The 21646-nt window shown below is 44.0% G+C and overlaps 1 protein-coding gene across 1 annotated transcript in view; it reads right to left on the bottom strand.

The window, feature by feature from the left end:
- The window catches only part of RYR3 (ryanodine receptor 3), a 577606-nt gene that overhangs the window by 291357 nt on the left and 264603 nt on the right, over positions 1-21646 (bottom strand). The window contains exon 40 of the mRNA XM_074955741.1: positions 19187-19324. Coding sequence (XP_074811842.1) covers positions 19187-19324 — 138 coding nt within the window. The remainder of the gene's footprint in view (positions 1-19186; positions 19325-21646) is intronic.

Here is a 21646-nt window from a genome sequence, read left to right on the forward strand (position 1 = left end):
AAACCATTGGTCTGACCCAGCATGACCATTCTTATGCTCTTGGAACTTTCCTCAGAACACCTCTGCATCAGGAAAATCTGGTTGAGCCACTTGCCAGTGTGGAGCAGAAAGAACTAGAGAGAACTTCAGAAAGTGGGACATTCCCCTGACAGGTCTGGTTCTGCCCTCAAGCTGCAGTTAAGCTGAAATACCCAATAGAACAGATCACAATAGAACAAAGAATACTGTAATGACAATCAAATTTTCATTTTCAGTGCGTTCTTTTATTAAATGTCAGTTATCTTTGATGTTACAAGTAATAAATACAGTACTGTGTGTATTCAATGGCTGTCTCCCTTGGGCCATTATTGAAATACCTTCAGGCAGTCATCAATCACTTAGAGATAATGAGTATGTCATGCATTATTCCTTAAATCGGTTAACCAACTGAATAATAATGTTCCTCAGAAATATCCTTGCAATGAAATGACCATTTATAATATGCAGTAGGGTTTTGTTTGTGGTTAGGAACAGGCTTCGTTTATCTAAGAAACCAATATTTTAGAGAACCTTAAAGTGATTAATATGTCCTGAAGCATCTCTTATGATATAACCACTGGCTGCATTTACAAGTTATAATGATTGATTGCAGTCAAGAACAGCTGTTTATTTTATTACTTAATTTACAATTCAGGATTATGATTAATTTTTTCCACTTTTTTATCTATGAAAAGATATATAATAAACATGTGGCCTGACATCCTGCAAGTACTGCTTACATGGAAATTGCACTGAAATTAGGTGGGAGTGCTGAGCAGAGCACTTGTGAGATCAGACCATTATTTAGGGGCCTCTTCCATTCACTTTATGGTACATGCCACTTTGATAGAAAAGAAAGAAACAGACACATAGAATATAAAAAGCATTTTAGCAGGAGCCACTGGGTATCAAACTGGTTTAAGGGCATGATTTTTGGGTATCTGCAGATAACTCCACTTGCCGTTATTGTGGATAAAAATGTTACCATGACGCAGTCTAATTAGTGACAAAACAAATTAGGTCTACATGGTATTATTTGTAACCAGAATTAACTGTGATCTATCACAAAAGATTGCGCATAAATTACAGGTCAAGTTTGGATCCCTTTAAAAATCAGAGCCTAAATATTATAAATGTATTCCTGGAAAGGGTGGGCTTGCCCTCTAGTGCCCCCCTGCTTTCCATGTGTGACTCTACAAAGCTCTGTCTCAGTTCTCCCTTCTCTTAGGATTCTTTAATAAACTTTACACAGGCTTTCTTTTGGCTAACTCTACCCCTGCCTGGGGCTGGGTGAATAACACAAACAGTTCAAAACACTCCGCAAAGCCCCAAAATAAAGTTTATCACCGTAACACAAAAGCTCGTACTCATCTCTGGCCTCTTCTGCCAGTCCTGGAGCAATTCTTCTGTCCCAATCTTCTCTTCACCAAGCAGCCACTCTAGCCCTTCCCAGCCAGGGCTCAGGCTTCCTCACCTTACTCTCTCTAGCTCAAAGAGGTCATCAGTTAAAGCCCCATTGCTGCTTTCCTGGCCCTCCCTTGGTTACTCAAGGTCTGTTACAGGAGCTTCCAGCTCCCTGGAGCGTCTCACATCTCTTCCTCTAGCAGCACCTTTACTTCCCTAGGTTGAGAGAGGTCAGTGAGTATTGCTACTGTCTCCCACTTTGTAAGGCCCAGGTGCCTTCCCTTAAGCCCTATTGGGCAGCAGGTAAATAATAACAGGTGCACTGGACCCTGCCTGCTCTTCCAGGGGCCAGTCACCCTGCAACAGTTACATTAGTTAAATTCCTAATATTTTCTGTAATTTTTTTTTTAATTTTGAAAAGGCTTTCTTTTTGTTGACTTGGGCATGGATAACAATAGCAGATGTAATAATTTCAATTATTCTGCTATAGAAAAGAGACATTTTCCATCTCTTTTAGGTCCAAAATTTAAACTGAATGTATTCCACTGCCAAGCTTATCCATTCATTCCTATGCAGTGAAGATAACCATAAACAGTTCTATGATCATTTTTGGTTAAAGAATTAGAACTTCATGAAATTCACCTGTAGATTAAAAACTCCTGTAGATTAAAGCTGTCAAGCTTTGCAGAGCTCTGTTCATAATAATACAGTGTACAAAATGGATACAAAATTTATGTTGCTTGAGCCAAGTCACAATTGTGAAGAAATATTTATGTTAAATGCAGTAATGGTGAGTCTCTTGTTTTTAAAGTTGACCCGCATATAGAATTGTAAACACTTTATCACCTTGAACAAAAGGACTTATTTCATTGTAAAGATAAAATGGAGACATTCAAAATATTAACAAATGAAAATTCACCCTCTTTTTTTGAATTAGGTCCTGCGGTATTCATGCCTGTAATGGCCAATTGGCTCCTACTCAAGTGAAATGCATGGTGCTGGAAGTTTCATATCAAACACTGAATCCCGCAGGCTACCCAAATATTTGCAAGGTCCCAAGTCTCTGTGGGGAACCAGACTATAAATTGTTTTCCCCCTTGAGTTTCCTTGCTAGAGAAAAGTTTATGAGGTGAATTCCCTCCCCCCAAGCCTATTTCCACAGGGAGATATTGGCTGGGTTTACAACCAACCTTTCAATGATTTGACCTATGTAGGTCAGCTGCATGTTCCAACACGTCTCTAAGGTAGCTGTGATACTACCAGCATGCTGATTTGTCTCATCAAAGCAAGAGACAGCCATCTACAAAAAGAATAGATGTCATGAGAGCTACAAGAAACAAAAATAAAGTGAGTTTTATATTGTCAGTAGCAGAATGTCTTCTCTTTAAAAATTTAAGTTCATTTACAGGTCACCTTTAAGGTAGTTTTCAGAGACCTATATTTTCAATTTTTATTTATTTATTTAACAATTTTTGATGGTAGTTGGTGGTTATATAAGTAGTTAGTTTAATTCTAAACTTAGAACTGTAAAATGAATCTACAAAGATGGTAAGTGCTATACAAAGTATTGTATACTGTGTATTTTCTTTCCATGAAGTCATCTTCCCCCTTACATGTGCTGACTTTCTTCTCTATGCTCTCCTTTACTTTGATGGATTAATTTTCCACTCCACACCCTTTTCTAGTTCCTCCCTTTGATTCTCATTTTTATTGCCTCCCGTTTTATGGTATCTCTTTTCCTGTCTCTCTAATCCTCTGCTCTGCTATGTGGTATAACATGCTAGTCTCCTGGTCTCTCAAGCAAAGGCACACAGCACTCCAGGGATCAGAATTCAATACGCTTCTCTTTTCTGCCAGCCCACACACAAACAAAAGACAACAGAGAGTAGCAGAGGGGCAGAGACAACAAAAAAGGGGAAGGGAATAGAGACAGTACTGGTTCACAATAAAGTTGATCAAAATAATGGTGTCAATTTTTTTAATATACTTATCTACTACCTTTCAGCTGCATTTTAACACCAAGGTCTCCAGGGGTAATGTAGTAGCTTCAGCTCAGGTTTATCTTGTTTTTGTGGGTTTAGGTCTCAATCATAACCTTATTTTATGAAGCATGTGAATGGTTTACAAATTCAGGTAAGATGTTTAAGTGGGTTGATGATAAAAGATATGTTTAGTCTGTTTCTGCTTGCCCTCTTTCTTGATTGTTTCCAACACATACTGTATGCAACAACAGAATGATGAAGAGCATTATTTAATACCACCCTCATATCCCAGGTATGTCAACTTTGCACCACGCTGCCACCTCAAAGATGTCATTGCTAATTTTGAAGCACATTCCAAGTATGTGAGGCAGCAAGGAGCTGGTTAACCTTATTTTAATCTATAAAATGTCATCAGCACAGTGACACAGCATGAAAGGAGTCTTGATTGAGCAACTGCTTGTATTTGAGAGACTGTAATTCAATTTTGCAACTCAGATGAAAATTGACAGCTACCGCAGTTAGCAGTAAAGCTTTTTCTTTTTATCTTGTTTGAGCAGGTCACTCAGGGAAGTAAAAATAAGAAGAAAAATGTGTGTATCCTGACTATCCTCATTATTGCCTAGTTGGATAGAAAGGTCATAAAGTATAACATTGCTCAGCAGAATTACACGAAAATGTAGTTGCATAACTTCTACAGAAACAAAGTTGTTGCATGTTGATAGCATTAGCACACTGGACCAAATTAATCTTTGTGGTAACTCAGAGGATTTCACTGAAGTACACAAGGGAAGAATTTGGCTCAGTCTGTGAACACTACACAATTATTATGTCTAACTATCCTTAAATCAAATACAAAAGTTCAGCTAATAGACAGTCTGAGTTATGCACTCATGTTCATTTTTCCCTGTAAAGCCTGGAGGCCTGTAACCAATGACTGCAAACCATGCCTGCTCCCACTGCTTACAAGAAGATTACCTCCACAAATTGTGTGAAAACTCAGCACTAGAACTTCGACTGACAGTTACCACTATTAAAATGCTGGTTAGAATGTGCACTCTGAATGACATAACTCTTGAGATTAACTATTCTTAATTAACTCATAACAAGTTTTGATGGATTGGTAGAGATGTTAATCCAAAGAAAGAAAGAAAAAAACAAACAAACATGTTCCAATCTATATCATAACATTACCACTGCAACCCCTGTGGGGAGAAATGAGGTGGAGACCCCTACCTTCCCCGCCAACTTCCTGTGGTGAGAAAAAATGTTAAAGCCCTCTGCCCAGATAGGACTAAACAAATATTGAAACAAACACAAAAGGTACCTCTCTTATTTATTATAAACAGGTGGGAAGAGAGCTAATTTCCTTTAAAAATTACAGCTATACCACTGCTTTCTATCGGTTTCTCAGCCCTTGCCACTTTTGGCTGGAAAAAAATGGTTACTCAGCTTTCGTAACTGTTGTTCTTCGAGATGTGTTGCTCATGTCCATTCCATTGTAGGAGTGTGTGTTCATCACATGCACCAGTGCTGAAAGTTTTTACCCTCAGCAGTATCTGTAGGGGACCGGCTCTGGCGCCCTCTGGAGCAGCACCCATATGCGCCTGTAGAAGGGCGCCGCTGCCTCCCTCCCCATCCCCAGTTCCTTCTTGCTAGGACTCCAACAGAGGGGAAGAGGGGTGGTTCATGGAATGGACATGAGCAACACAATTCGAAGAACAACAGTTACGAGAAGGTGAGTAACTGTTTTTTCTTCTTTGAGTTATTCCTCATGTCCATTCCATTGTAGGTGACTCGCGAGCAGTACCTTTGAAGGCAGGTACGAGTTCACGGATGTGTCGATTACAACACAGCTCTGCCAGATCCAGCGTCATCTCTAGCCTGCGGGTGATGGTGTAATGCCTCATGAAGATGTGTACCGACGAGCATGTCGCAGCTCTACAGATGTCCCGGATGGGGACATGGGCCAGAAACGTGGCTGACGTTGCCTGAGCCCTCATGAAGTGAGCAGTTACTAACAGTGGAGGCACCACCCTCGTCAATTCGAGAGAGGTACGGACGCATATAGTGATCCAGGATGAAATCCTCTGAGCCGACCATGATAGGAGAAAGGTGTTGGATAACAAGCTGCTGTCGAGGCCTTGCAGAGAGCAGAACTGATGACATTTTCTGTTCTGCTTGGTAGCAAACAGGTCCACTTGGGGAGATCCTCATCTGTGGAAGAGCACCCTGACGACCTCCAAATGGAGGGACCACTCGTGGTGAGAGAAGAAGGACCTGCTTAGGCGATCTGCCAGCGTGTTCCAAACTCCAGGGAGATGGGAGGCTTCCAAGTGGATTGCATGCTGGATACAGAAGTCCCACAGGCAAAGGGCTTCCTGGCACAGGGCAGATGACCGGGCTCCCCCCAGTCTATTGACATAGAAGAATATGGTGGCTGTGTTGTCTGTCAGCACCTGTACCATGTGACCAGACAGATGGGGAAGAAATACCTCATAAGCTAGGTGGATGGCCCTGAGCTCTGGGACATTTATGTGAAGCAACAACTCCAGTGACTATAGCCCTTAAGTTTTGAGGGCACCAACGTGCGCTCCCCAACCAAGGTCGGATGCATCTGACACTAGTGATGCTATGGGACTTGGAGTCACCAATGGAACACCTTCCATCACAGGATGGGATCTGGACCACAACTGTAGGGAGGAAAGTATCCAGGACGGAATTGTGAAGAGCCTGTCTAAGGGGTGTCTGGCTGGGGAATAAACCAATGACAGCCACATCTGAAGGGGCCTTAGCAGTAGTCTCGCATGCCAGGGATCAATGCCTGGAGTCCAGCGTTCTGTGCCAGGAACTCACAGCCTGGTTGAGGGTCTATGATCCGGGGTGCAGCTCCAGAGGTTGCTGACATGGCTCTAGAGCGTAAGATGGACTATGTTCAGCTGGTGAGGTTGCTGCCTGACCGGATTTCAGAGACAGAGAGATACCCCAAGCCCGTCTAGGCTCCAATTCTCCTTTATCCTTGCCCTTATGGGTGCCTGGGGAGCGCCCCATTTCCTCATGTTTCTTATGCCTTTTGGCTGGTACCGGCAACAGGGATCGGCACAGAGAGGAATTCGGTGCTGGGGGGAGGGAGGCACTTCTTGTCAATGCTGAGGTACTTGGTACTGTGTCTGAATATGCTCACTCCAAGGACAGTGCCAGCACTAACTCCATGAGGAGCGCTCACAGTTTAATGTCTCTTTCCTTCTTGGTCTGGGGCTTGAATCCCTTGCAAATACAACACTTCTCGCGAATGTGGGACTCACCCAGACACTTTAAACAGCTTAAATCGCTGATTGGCATGGGCTTTTTACAGCGATTGCAAGCCTTGAAGCCTGGGGAGCGGGATGTGCCCCGTCCCTGGGCTAAGTACCCCGGGGGACTATCTATCACTAAGGGCATGGCTACACTTGCGGTTAGAGCGCATTAAAGTAGCCCCGGGTGCCCTAACTCATGACACATTCACACTGGCAAGGCATGTAGAGCGCCTGGACTCTGAGGCTGGAGCGCTCCTGGTAATTCACCTCAACGAGAAGCATAACACTTGCTGTGCCCCAGCTGGAGCACCGCAACGCCAGTGTGGATGCCCTGGTCTGTTAATGTGCTCCAGAAGTGTCCCACAATGCCTGTTCTAGCCACTCTTGTCAGCACTTTGAACTCTACTGCCCTGCCCTCAGGTGATCAACCATCAGACCCACCCTTTAAATTCTCTGGGAATTTTGAAAATCCCCTTCCTGTTTGCTCAGCAAGGCGTGGAGTGCTTTCAGCGAATCTTTCCAGGTGACCATGCCTCCACGTGCCTGGTGATCCCCAGTATGGAGCAATGGAGAGCTGCTGGACCTCATCAGTGTTTGGGGGGAGGAAGCTGTCCAGTCCCAGCTGCACTCCAGCCGTAGGAATTATGATACCTTTGGGCAGATATCAAGGGACATGATGGAAAGGGGCCATGACCGGGACACACTGCAGTGCAGGGTTAAAGAGAAGGAGCTGTGGAATGCCTACCGCAAAGCCCGCGAGGCAAACCACCGCTCCGGTGCTGCTCCCGTGACCTGCCATTTCTACAAAGATCTGGACGCAATACTTGGGGGCGACCCCACCTCCACTCCGAGGACCACCGTGGACACTTCAGAGTCCAATTCAACAAGGCAGGAGGAGGAAAAAAGTGGGAGCAAGGGTGCTAAGGAAGAGGGAGACACCCCGGCATCCCTAGATGCATGCAGCCAGGAGCTGTTCTCAAGTCAGGAGAAAGGCAGCCAGTCGCAGCGGCCGGTGCTTGGGGAAGGACAAACACCAGAGGAGGTTCCCGGTAAGTGGCTTTTATTTTGGGAAGGAAGTTGTTCGGTGCGGGCTCTTGGGGCGAGGAGGGTTAGGGCTGCATGCATGCCAAGATGCAGAATAGGGCATTGATGTACTCTCTCACATCGCGGTAATCGGCTTCAGTGATCTCTTCAAAGGTCTCATGCAGAAGCTAGACAATGCACTTGGCAGGTTCCTTGGGAGAGCTACTGTGCTCCTTGTCCCAGTAAGGGTAACATGTCCGCGCGACTGTGCCGTGAGGGGTGGGCGGACCATTCCTGCACACAGGCAAGCTGCATATGGGCCAGGGCGGAAGCCGAGTTGTAGCAGAAGACCCTCCCTTGCTTCCCAGGCCACCCTCAGCAGAGAGATATCTTCCAGGATGAACTCCTGTGGCAAATGTGGGGACAGTGTTCAGTATAGGGGCCCCCTGCATCTGTTAGCTCTCCCCCAGGCACAGAAACCCAGAGGACAGTACGGCCATGAAACAATCAGTCCCCCTTGCCCCTGTGCTTACTCACCATTTTGGTTCTCCTGTGGGTTATGTGTGCTCCCTTTGGGATGGGAAAATTCTGCTATTGTATAGACTGGGTTGTCTTAAGTATGGCTGAATCATTGCTCTGTCTGGTGTGAACAATGCTGCCTCTGTTAAGTGTTGCACTTTGGCTTTACAGATGCAACCTTGAGATCTCAGCCGTCCTTGTTATCACCGGCCGAAAGACTCCAAAGAATTAGGAAGAGGCCGTGTAGAAACAAAGACGACATGCTGCATGAAGTAATGCAGCAGTCCCTTAATGAAAATCAAAAAGTGCAGGAGTGGCGGGAGAGTGAAAGGAGGGTCCGTCAGCAGAATGCGGATCACTGGCACCAAAGCATGGGGCGGCTGCTAAGCATTATGGAGCGCCAAGCCAGCTCGATGCAGGCGTTCGTAGCAATGCAGGCGGAGCACTATGGCCACTGCCCCTCTCTCCACCCCCACCCCCCACAGCCCTTGTCCCAAAACTCTTTCCCTTGTGCCCCCATGTCACCTCCAACCCACTTTCCCCCACATCCGGGTTCTTATCGCCACCAGCTGCCTCCAATACCTGCAGCTTGACCACCCAGCCCTGCAAACTACGACCCTTACCCACTGCACTCAACCCCCATCACCATGCATTTTGCCAGCCTGAGATACAGCACTCATTGCACACCACTACTGACAGGAAGGCTGAGTATGATAACAGGACATATGCAAATCTGTGACTGAACCGTTACCCACCCCGCCCTTTCTGTTTCCCAAGGATTTGTGTTTCTTTCCAATAAATGGATTTTTTGGCTTTGAAAACATTCTTTATTATTGCATTAAGTAAAAGATACCTTAGCCCAGGAAAGCAACAGGCAGTGCAAGTCAGTGTAGCAAACACAGATTCCTACTAACATTGGAACCACCACTCCTCACTCCCGTGCAGGGCACCAGACATTACTGGTGGCTTTCAGCCTCAAATTGCTCCCTCAAGGCATCCCTAATCCTTGCAGCCCCACGCTGGGCCTCTCTAATAGCCCTGCTCTCTGACTGTTCAAATTCAACCTTCAGGTGTTGAACCTCTGAGTTTCATGCCTGAGTGAATCTTTCACACTTCCCTTCACAAATGTTATGGAGGGTACACCATGTGAATATAACCATGGGGATGTTGTCATCGGCCAAGTCCAGCTTCCCATACAGACAGCACCAGCAGCCCTTTAAATGGCCAAAAGCACACTCCACAGTCATTCTGTACCAACTCAGCCTGTTGTTGAGCTGCTCCTTGCTGCTGTCAAGGCTCCCAGTGTAGGGTTTCATGAGCCACGGCATTAAAGGGTAAGCAGGGTCTCCAAGGATCACAATAGGCATTTCGACTTCCCCTATGGTGATCTTCAGGTCTGGGAAGAAAGTCCTGGCTTGCAGCTTCCTGAACAGGCCAGTGTTCCGAAAGATGCGTGCATCATGCACCTTTCCGGGCCAGCCTGCGTTAATGTCAATGAAACGCCCACCGTGATCCACAAGCGCCTGGAGAACCATAGAGAAATACCCCTTCCAATTAACGTACTCGGAGGCTAGGTGGGCTGGTGCCAGAATTTCAATATATGTCCCATCTATTGCCCCTCTGTAGTTAGGGAAACCCATTTGTGCAAAGCCAACCACAATGTCATGCATGTTACCCAGAGTCACGGTTCTTCTGAGCAGGATGCGATTAATGGCCATGCAAACTTGCACCAACACAATTCCAGCAGTCGACTTTCCCACTCCAAACTGGTTAGTGACCGAGCGATAGCTGTCTGGAATTGCCAGCTTCCAGATTGCAACAGTGACCCGCTTCTCCACCGTCAGGGCAGCTCTCAATCTCATGTCCTTGAGCCGCATGGTGGGGGCGAGCTCATCACACCATCCCATGAAAGTGGCTTTTCTCATCTGAAAGTTCTGCAGCCACTGCTCGTCATCCCAGACTTGCATAACGATGTGATCCCACCACTCAGTGCTTGCTTCCCGAGCCCAGAAGCGGTGTTCCACGGTGGTAAGCATGTCCGTGAATGCCACAAGCAATCTTGTGTCATATGCATGACGCAAGTCGACATCGTCGGACTCCTCACTGTCAGTTTGTAGATTAAGGAGTAACTTGACTGCCAAACGTGACGTGCTGGTGAGACCCATCAGCATATTCCTCAGCACTTTGGGCTCCATTCCCACAGACAGAAAGGGAAGACAAAGCGCGCAATACAAAAAATGTTGAAAGATGGCACCAAATGTGGACGGAAGCACAGGGATTGCTGGGATGCAAAGTGATGCATCATGGAGCATTAGGACAGGACCCAGAATGCCCCGCACCCCTTGCCCCCTTCCCACAAGCCATAGTGTCAGAATGGGAAGAGGTGCTCTGTGGGATAGCTGCCCATAATGCACCGCTCCCAATGCCGCTGCAAGTGCCGCAAATGTGGCCACGTCAGTGCGCTTGCAGCTGTCAGTGTGGACACACTGCAGCACTTTCCCTACCGCACTCTCTGAGGGCTGGTTTAACTCACAGTGTTCTACATCTGCAAGTGCAGCCATGCCCTCAAGTACACTAAACTATTAAGAACAGTAACTACAGCTGTTTACAAAGAAAAAAGTTCGAAGAACCACTGAATGGGAACCACTTGCTAGAGAAAGGGGAGCTTTCCAGCACCGACACTGGCAGTAAGAAGGAACTGAGGGAGGGGAGGCAGCGGTGCCCTTATACCAGCACATATGTATGTCACTACAGAAGGCACCCGAGCCGGTTCCCTACGGATACCACTGAGGGTAAAAACTTCCAGCGAGCACACACACCTACAATGGAATGGACACAAGCAAGCACTTGAAAAACATATGTACTTCCCCATATAAGAAGCTACAGAGTTTCACTGATGTAAGTGAGCCCTTTTCTCCAAAACAATTCAATTCAGCTCCCCCATGCACCTTGCCTACTCTGCCAGTCCATGAATTCCCTCTACAGCTGAAAAATCATTCTCCCAGTGCTCCCTACCTTCTCTGCTCCAGTTTGGTTGAAAGTAACCATTATTTTCTGAGGAGGCAACTTCCCAGGCACTACCCCTTCCTCCAGTTTGATCTTCTCCTTAAATATTGTCCCTGTCCATTAAGAAATAAAATATCAACTTGAAATAGAGAATAAAAATGGTTAATAGTGGAGAACATGGCCACTCTGAAGTTCTTTTTGGTTGATGCAGATGCTTTTTTGGTCCAAGATGCTGTCACAGAATGGGTAGAATTTGCCATTATACTGTTAAGAACTAACTTGCTGTATGCTACATAAATCTGACTGAATCACAAACGAATCATCTGGCTAGGGAGGATTTTAAGGATTTATGTCAGAGGACACAGTGGATGGAAATGAGAAAATAATGCTGATGGCTTAGAACACTCACTACATATGAGAAATATTTGTACCACGCTGCTTAGATCCAATTTATACTAGAACTACTCTCTCAAGCTTTGGGTCAGAGCAGAAAAAGAGTAAAACTCTCTGATGGGTAGAAAGGAGAGATGACCTTTGTAAAGAAATGCTTCTGGGATCCAAAGAACAATTTTATCTTTGTGAGAGCTCCAATAAGATTTCTTGAAGGAGTGGGCTCTTATTTCTGTTGATCTCCTAATGGAGATTATGGCTAGTAAGAAAAAGGGTTTTAAGGGAAATAAGATAAAAAGATGTATATTGAATAGGTTCAGAAGTGGAAAAATTAGGGCCTATAGGAGTATGGAGCAATGAACCAGTAAAATTATTTTAGCAACAACATTTTGAATGGACTTAATGGGAAGAAATGAGGGCACTGAGGGCAGAGAGGAAGAGATGAGTCGATAAGGTGTGGGATGATTAGGGCTGGACAAGAATTTTGGCAGTGTGGGCAGAAAGGAGAAGTTGGCTCTTAGTAGTGTTGCGCTGAAAGAAGTGGAAAGAGTTAAACATGACCTGGATGTGTGGCTCAAAAGAAATGGGACTGTGTCATTGTTACAAACACTGCACTTTTTAGCATTTGTCACTTTTACTTAAAAACCAATAAACTATACCTGGAAATGTTAGAGTCAACATTTTCCTCCGAAGTTTCTAGCTGCCAGGAAATAGACCCACTTTCTTTCTGTCGGGAGCTATGGATTTGACTTATCGAACAATGTTGGATTTGCTTAGCAAGATCTATATGGTTATTAGCCACAGGCTCGATGTGATTTAGGCTGCAGTGTGTGCAGTAGATAAGAAGTTTTACAGCTTTGGTTTGGGATATTGAAGGCTTAGTAAACTTTAAAGTTTTGTAACTTTGATTTTGAATAAGTCTTGATGGACACAGTATTGTTTAATAAAAATATACAAATGACCTTACGGCACTGATAAATAACTGAAAACCTGGACAGCATTCTCACATTAGGAGATCAGGGAAATGTTAAAAAAAAGTTGGAGAGAAGAAAAATTAGGACATATTTTTGCAATACATGAAGAGAGAATATGCACAACTTAGCTCTTCCCTATCTATGTGACCTATTATTTTATCACAAGCTTGGCTCCCACTTTCACTTCACAAATGATGCCAGCTTGATTGCCTAATTCTCCATTTCTCTGACAAGCACTTTTGTTCTTTCTCCCTTGTTGCCTCTTATGAGTGGGGAAAACTACCAATAAAAATCCATAAAGCCACCATCTTATGCTCCTTTAAGTTCCTCCTCAAAATTGACCTCCATAAAGCATACAAACTGTCAAATGCTAGTGACTAAGCAAGAGCAAATTTCTGATTACTGCTCCTGACTGGCTAAGAATTGGGCACATTTTACTATTTTTATACCTGAACTCGCTTCCTCTGCACCCTGACCCATTTCTTTGTTTCATCCACCTGTTATGTCTGACCCCTAGCAAAATAGGATCCCAACTTGGTTGACCTATAGGCACTATCACTATAAAAATGTTCGTGAGAGCTATAGCACGTAGTAAAATTATTTTGATATCTTGTACAGTCTTACAAACTGTTGTACTTTTTACTCCATGTCATCTCAGGACAGGATGCAGAGATAATGTTCCTTGACACCTTAAATGACTGCTTTTTGGAGCAGCTAGTCCTGAAACCCACAAGAGGAGAGGCATTTCTTGATTTAGTCCTAACTGGAGCACACGATCTGGTCCAAGAGGTGAATATAGCTGGACTGCTTGGTAATAGTGACCATAAGATAATTAACTTTAACATCCCTGTTGCAGGGAAAACACCACAGCAGCCCAACACTGTAGCATCTAATTTCAGAAAGGGGAACTACACAAAAATGAGGAAGTTAATTAAACAGAAATTAAAAGGTACAGTGCCAAAAGTGAAATCCCTGCAAGCTGCACGGAAACGTTTTAAAGACACCATAATAGATGCTCAACTTAAATTTATACCTCAAATTAAAAAACATACTAAGAGAACCAAAAAAAGTACCACCATGGCTCAACAAAGTAAAAGAAGCAGTTAGAGGCAAAAAGGCATCCTTTAAAAAGTGGAAGTTAAATCCTAGTGAGGAAAATAGAAAGCAGCACAAACTCTGACAAATGAAATGTAAAAATATAATTCAAGGACTTCAAGGACATTGAAGTCAATGGTAAATGGGACAAAATACAACATGGTTTTACAAAAGATAGATCGTGCCAAACCAACCTGATCTCCTTCTTTGAGAAAGTAACAGATTTTTTAGACAAAGGAAACGCAGTGGATCTAATTTACCTAGATTTCAGTAAGGCATTTGATACCGTGCCACATAGGGAATTATTAGTTAAATTGGATAAGATGGGGATCAATAGGAAAATTGAAAGGTGGATAAGGAATTGGTTAAAGGGGAGATTACAACAGGTCCTACTGAAAGGTGAACTGTCAGGCTGGAGGGAGGTTACCAGTGGAATTCCTCAAGGATCGGTTTTGGGACCAATCTTATTTAATCTTTTTATTACTGACTTTGGCACAAAAAGTGGGAGTATGCTAATAAAGTTTGCGGATGATATAAAGCTGGGAGGTATTACCAATTTAGAGAAGGACAGGGATATCCTACCGGAGGATCTGGATGACTTTGTAAACTGGAGTAATAGTAATAGGATGAAATTTAATAGTGAGAAGTGTAAGGTCATGCATTTAGGGATTAATAATAAGAATTTTAGTTATAAGCTGGGGACGCATCAATTAGAAGTAATGGAGAAGGAGAAGGACCTTGGAGTATTGGTTGATCATAGGATGACTATGAGCCGCCAATGTGATATGGCCGTGAAAAAAGCTAATGCGGTCTTGGGATGCATCAGGCGAGGTATTTCCAGTAAGGATAAGGAGGTTTTAGTACCGTTATACAAGGCACTGGTGAGACCTCACCTGGAATACTGTGTGCAGTTCTGGTCTCCCATGTTTAAGAAGGATGAATTCAAACTGGAACAGGTACAGAGAAGGGCTACTAGGATGATCCGAGGAATGGAAAACTTGTCTTATGAAAGGAGACTCAAGGAGCTTGGCTTGTTTAGCCTAACTAAAAGAAGGTTGAGGGGAGATATGATTGCTCTCTATAAATATATCAGAGGTGTCAAGGTTCCTCCCCCACTCTGAACGCTAGGGTACAGATGTGGGGACCTGCATGAAAACCTCCTAAGCTTATCTTTACCAGCTTAGGTCAAAAAGTTCCCCAAGGTACAAAATATTCCACCCTTTGTCCTTGGATTGGCCACTACCACCACCAAACAAATACTGGTTACTGGGGAAGAGCTGTTTGGAAACGTCTTTCCCCCCAAATACTTCCCAAAACCTTGCACCCCACTTCCTGGACAAGGTTTGGTAAAAAGCCTCACCAATTTGCCTAGGTGACTACAGACCCAGACCCTTGGATCTTAAGAACAATGAACAATCCTCCCAACACTTGCACCCCCCCCCTTTCCTGGGAAATGTTGGATAAAAAGCCTCACCAATTTGCATAGGTGACCACAGACCCAAACCCTTGGATCTGAGAACAATGAAAAAGCATTCAGTTTTCTCACAAGAAGACTTTTAATAGAAATAGGAGTAAATAGAAGTAAAGAAATCCCCTCTGTAAAATCAGGATAGTAGATACCTTACAGGGTAATTAGATTCAAAACATAGAGAATCCCTCTAGGCAAAAACTTAAGTTACAAAAGAGATACATAGACAGAAATAGTTATTCTATTCAGCACAATTCTTTTCTCAGCCATTTAAAGAAATCATAATCTAACACGTACCTAGCTAGATTACTTACTAAAAGTTCTAAGACTCCATTCCTGGTCTATCCCCGGCAAAGGCAGCATAAAGACAGACACACAGACCCTTTGTTTCTCTCCCTCCTCCCAGCTTTTGAAAGTTTCTTGTCTCCTCATTGGTCATTTTGGTCAGGTGCCAGCGAGGTTACCTTTAGCTTCTTAACCCTTTACAGGTGAGAGGAGTTTTCCTCTGGCCAGGAGGGATTTTAAAGGGGTTTACCCTTCCCTTTATATTTATGACAGAGGGATAAATACCGGAGAGGGAGAGGAATTATTTAAGCTCAGTACCAATGTGGACACAAGAACAAATGGATATAAACTGGCCACGAGGAAGTTTAGACTTGAAATTAGATGAAGGTTTCTAACCATCAGAGGAGTGAAGTTTTGGAATAGCCTTCCAAGGGAAGCAGTAGGGGCAAAAGATCTATCTGGCTTTAAGATTCAACTCGATAAGTTTATGGAGGAGATGGTATGATGGGATAACATGGTTTTGATAATTAAATATTCATGGTAAATAGGCCCAATGGCCTGTGATGGGATATTAGATGGGGTGGGATCTGAGTTACCCAGGAAAGAATTTTCTGTAGTATCTGGCTGGTGAATCTTGCCCATATGCTCAGGGTTTAGCTGATCACCATATTTGGGGTCGGGAAGGAATTTTCCTCCAGGGCAGATTGGAAGAGGCCTTGGAGGTTTTTCAGAGTCTCTGCACACCTTTCAAACACTTGTGTTAATACTTGCATACATCTTTATAAGAAGAATATTTCCTAGCTTAACTCAACACTGCAAAGTTACGGGGATACATTCCACTTATTCTCCTTTGTGGTTGTACCTACAATACCCTGCTTTATGACATGAGAGTTAAATAATTCTTCTGATAAATTACATCAGTTCTTTCCCCCATGTATATTTTGAATAAGATGAAAGGTCAATGAAAAAGGCAACAAGATTGAAGAACTAAAGAGTAAAGTTTTCAGACAGACTGATCATAACAAGACAATATTTTACTCTGGTCTCTGTTTCTGAAGGCATGTGCTAAAGATTTATGGGAACATGGTGCAGAATGAACTATTATATTAAACACTGGAACATTCTTTCACCTCAGGCCAAAGATATATACAGTAAAAGCTTTTTTATCCAGCATCCTGGGGGAATGGGGGGGTGCCGGCAAGTGAAAAATTCCAGTTAACTAAGAGGGAGGGAGTTTGGGTGCAGGAGAGGATGCAGGACTGAGGGTTGGGGCGCTGGATCCGGGCAGCTCCCTGCAAGCAGCAACATGTCCCTGCTGCTTCTAGGCGGAGGTGCAGGTAGGAGGCAATGTGTGCTGCCTCCGCCCACAGGCGCCATCCCCGCAGCTCCCATTGGACATGGGTCCTGGCCAATGGAAGCTGCAGAGCTAGCGCTCGAGGCGAGGCAGGGCGGGGGCAGTGCGCAGAGCTGCATAGCCACGCCTCTGTCTAGGAGCAGCAGGGACATGTCGTCGCTTGCAGGAGCCACCCAAAGTGAGTGCCATCCAGATTCAGCACCCTGAATCCCCTCCCACACCCCAGCCCTCTGCCCCGAGCCCCCCCTACACCTAAACTCCCTCCCAGAGCCCACACCCCGCACCCCCTCCCATGCCTCAACCCTGTGCCCCAGCCCTGAGCCTCTCTTGCACTCCGAACTCCTTGTGACCATTCCTCCACCTAAGAGCAGCAGGGACATGTCACCACTTCCAGGGAGCCACGTGGAGCCAGGTAGGGAGCCTGCCGGCCCCACACCAACCGGATTTCAATGAAGATCAGAAATGCCGGTTTATAGAGCTTTCTGGTTGGTAAAGTGCTGGATAGCACAGCTTTCATTGTACACAGAATTTGTACTGAAGTGCAAAACTGATATAAAATGCCTAGATAATAGTATTCCTATTTCAGTAGTCCCAAACACCACGTAAAGGGCTTACAAGAAATTATTACCTGGGTTTCAATAGAGGGAAAATACATATTATAGACATGTATAATTGTATCTGATGAATATTTGGTGTTTCAGACAAAAAAGTAGAAAATTTTCAAAAGACAGCAAAATGTACAACCATACACAGCACTCACATGAATAATTCAGTGACTTCATTGGGATTACTCATTAGTAATTGCCACAGAAATGGGCCGTGAGTGGTGGAAACACTTGTCTTATTCAGGATATTCCATCCCTGCTAAATCCATTCAAATAGTGAAACTCTCCTAATATTCATTTCTTCATAGTTCTTTTCTTATCCCCTACTTTACTAGATCAAAAGAGCTGTTTTTATATTTATACTCAAAAACCAACTACATATTTTAGCACTAATAATTGTAGATGGAAAGAAATGTAAGAACAATGGAAAGATGATTACGTTTAAGTGGTGCTGGTTGCTTTTTATAACAAAAAAAAATGAGAAAGTGATGGTCAAAAATAAAAAAGTACCAATCTCAGTAAAATTGGAAAAGAAAAAGAAAAGCCATGGAACAACATTTAAATTATAAGAGAGTTTATTCTCCATTATAAAAGTTTATATACCTATCATTTGATAATTTAAAAACAATGGCTTACGTAAAGGGCTAGAATGGCGTAAAGGGGCCCTTAAAACCCTGGTTCAAATTATGGGAAGATTCTCCTGGTGCAGGCACTTAGGAAGACAGCCACAAGGCTTACTTCTGAGGACCCATCTGCAAGCTCTGGCATATAGAGAATGGGACTGGGGATTGGATGGGTGCCAGTGACAGGATTTCAGCACACAATGATGTGAAAATTCCTTGTAGCACCATAGCCCATAGGGCAGCCTGGGGAGATGGCTGTAAGTTAGACAGTTCTGAATGCTGTCTAATCATGCTGTGGATGCTGGAACAACTTAGGGTAAGAATGGCACAAAGGAGTCTCAAAGCTACCTTAGCCCCCTTTCCTCCTGGGCTGCGAGTTCTGGGCTGAAACACAGAATGGAATCAAACCACTAATATGTAAAAATCCATGTAAAAGTTTTGCTTAGTGAAAGACAAGGGAAAGAGATAAGTTTTTTGTCACAGGAATCATGGCAGTGGAAAACATACAGCCTTTGGAATAGGCACTGTGGAAAAGTTAAATAAAGTGGAAAATGGTAAGTTTCAGAAGAAATCTGAAGCAGACATGGTGACAAGTTGCAAGTCTAGATCTGGATTTCCCACAATCTGAGTGTTGTAGTAGCCAAGCAAGGTACGAACAAACTTCAACAGGACTTTATTTTTTAAAGTGGAAACCTCTTTTCCAAGCTGCCACTGCACCCTCAGTAGCTCTCCCTCAGCCTCTTCAACTCCTCCCCCCTCCTTCCTGTTTCCCATCCTTTCAGACTCCCAACAGCCAGTGCTCCCAATTCTAATAATTACAAGCACCATCTAAACACCACATTGAGTTTTTGTTTTGCTTTGACCCATTACGCAAGTATGCATCCATGAAGTTCAACTCTGGATCTGAATTATTCCACAGATTCAGATCCATCTCTAATAAAAACTCATTTAATCATGGCCTGGAGCCCAGATGCTTTTTTTAACTGTCTGAAAACTACTTAAACATACAGCTCCCTTCTTCGTTCTGCTGTATAAAAAATGTCTTTTATTCATACAAACTTTTATGAGAAAAAAATGTAACAGCGCTGAAACTTCTGCAGAGTAAGAGAAATATGCAGTACTAGAGGTACCACTTTAAAAAACTTACTGGGAGACTTTTCCTCCACCTCTGTAGGCTCTTTTTTTTCTGCTTTTGGTGGGCCTTTGATTTTGTATATCAGTGAACGAAGTTTGCCCATCCAGGAAGTGTCTTCATCCATCTCCTCTTCTTCTTCGAGTGGAATACCTAACATGTAGTAAAACTAATTAGAAACAAACCATATGCCTTCAAGATAAAATTGTTCAACGCGCATACTTAAAAAAAATTCCACAACATGTACTGCATAAGGTTAAGAAATCTGTAGATTAGGAATATTGAAAATAGCTTTTAACCAGCGGATTTCTAGAATGTTAGCTATAGTAGTACCCCTCAAAACAGCAAATTTACTACAGTTATAGTATAAATATTACAAATAATCAGATATATAATACTCCTTATGAACATCAGTAATTGATTCCCCTAGTATAACAGGGGAAACAACTATAAAACTATTGTTTTAGGAAGATTCTACTGCAATTAATGATGACACAAAAGTCCTGTAAGATTTGGCTCGGTTTTAGGGAGAGTTTAACAATATATTCCTCTGAATGGGATGATTCAAAGGGGTTGGTTTGATGCTTTTATTTATTGGCTGGTGGAGTTTGTTTCTTGTTAAAGGACCCTGAGAGGTGGGAGGATACCAGAGCTTGGGCTCAAGCCCAATCCTGGAAGTCTACACAGCAATGAAACAGCCCTGCAGCCTGAGCCCCGTGAGCCCGAGTTGGCTGGCACGGACCAGCCACAGGTGTCTAGTTGCTGTGTAGACAGACTCTCACAGCACCTAGAGCTGACCAGACTGTGTCTGAACCATGCTTAAAGAGATGCTCCATCCCCTTATAGCTCCTATGTGTGACAGGACTGTGCATGCATATTCTCCACTGAGCAACTGATGTGTTCCCTCCAGACCAGGAATACCGGGGTAAAAGTGGTCTTTCCCTATAATTGATGCTACCAGTTGTTTCATGCTGTGGTGGAGCCAGACACTTGAATGGAGAGCAGGGAGCCTCTCTCTCCAACTGGCAGCCAGGCAGTATGGAGGAGGAAGCAGTCTGATTCAAATGCAAAGGAGACAAAATCCAGACAGGATGGGGGCGGGGGGAAGGGAGGAGTAGATTAGGACACAGAATCTGGTAAGAGTGGGACCGGAAGTGAGGATGGAATCTGGGACTGGCTGGGCAAGGAAGCTGCAATCTGAAGGGAGGGAAAGCTGAGACTGGAATCCAGGCTGCAGGGAAGGGGAATGGGACTGAGAGATCATGAGGGAAACAGAGAGGGGGAACTAGGGTTCAGTTGGCTGGAGGGAGATGGGGGACGCTGAGATCATATGAGGAGCTGAGGTGTCGGGGGAGAACTTGGACTGGCTGTGCAAAGAGACAAGGATCCACAGAGGGGAGCAGACTGCAGCAAAGAGTCAGCAGGAAGGGGACAGGTGAGATTGGATTGGATAAGCCTAAGGAGAGAGACTAGAACTGGGAGTCAGTGGGGGGAGCGGAGGACAAGCTGGATGAGGAGCTGGGAGAAAGTAACTAGGATTGGCTGGGCAAGCAGACTGGGATTGGATGTGGGGAGGGGGAGAGAGGGACTAAGAGAACCTGGAGGTGGAGACTAGGATTGCTTGGCAAGGAGACTGTGGTTAGTATAAGAAGCCTGAGCAGTGAAGACTGAGACTAGGTAGGTAAAGAGAGTGGGACTGGAAAAAGGAGATGAGAGTGGGGAAAAGACAGACCAGGGTCAAGGATAAATTGGATGATATGTAGTGCAGAAGGGGTCAAATCTGGGAGAAAAGAGGCAACAGGGTCTGTGTTCATTAGATCTACTCTCCTCCAGAGCCTGGAATGAAACTCAAGATTCCTGAGTTTCACCAGATCTCTCAGAAACACACTGCCAGTGTCCTATCCCCCTCTAATGTTGACCTGCAAAGACGTTTACAACCTACTACTTCTATCAGTTACCCCATTAACTCAAATGGCAGAGTTCTGTGAAGTTCCAACTCTTAGGGTTCCAACTCTGCAGAAGAAACATGTAGGTGTCAAGAAGATATCACATAATGGAATTTCTGAATTTTCAGTTTGCTTTTTAAAAAAATCTAGGAAATTGCACACAAACAGCTATGTTAAAAGAACAACTGTTAAGGTTGCAAAGTCAAGCATTCAAAAGTTAAGAAATGCCAGAAGCAAAGTTGCCTGTGTACCCTTCATTCAGCTAATTTCTGCGTATGCATTATACTTTCCTCAATTACATTGTCACAAACTATTTTTTCTACTTAGCATTCTGAGAGTACTTAGCATTTTATACCACTTAATATGTTCGCAGTACAGTTCCCACTGACTTCAGCTGCATATGTGAGTGCTAAGCACTTTTGTAAATTAGATCCCAGGGTCCCTAATCAGAAAATCAGGAACACAAATGATTATCACTTGTGAAGAGTTTGGTATCCATGACATGCCTCACACAGAAACTATCTGGCAG

Source organism: Natator depressus, chromosome 6, assembly GCF_965152275.1.
Source record: "Natator depressus isolate rNatDep1 chromosome 6, rNatDep2.hap1, whole genome shotgun sequence".
Taxonomy (NCBI): domain Eukaryota; kingdom Metazoa; phylum Chordata; order Testudines; family Cheloniidae; genus Natator; species Natator depressus.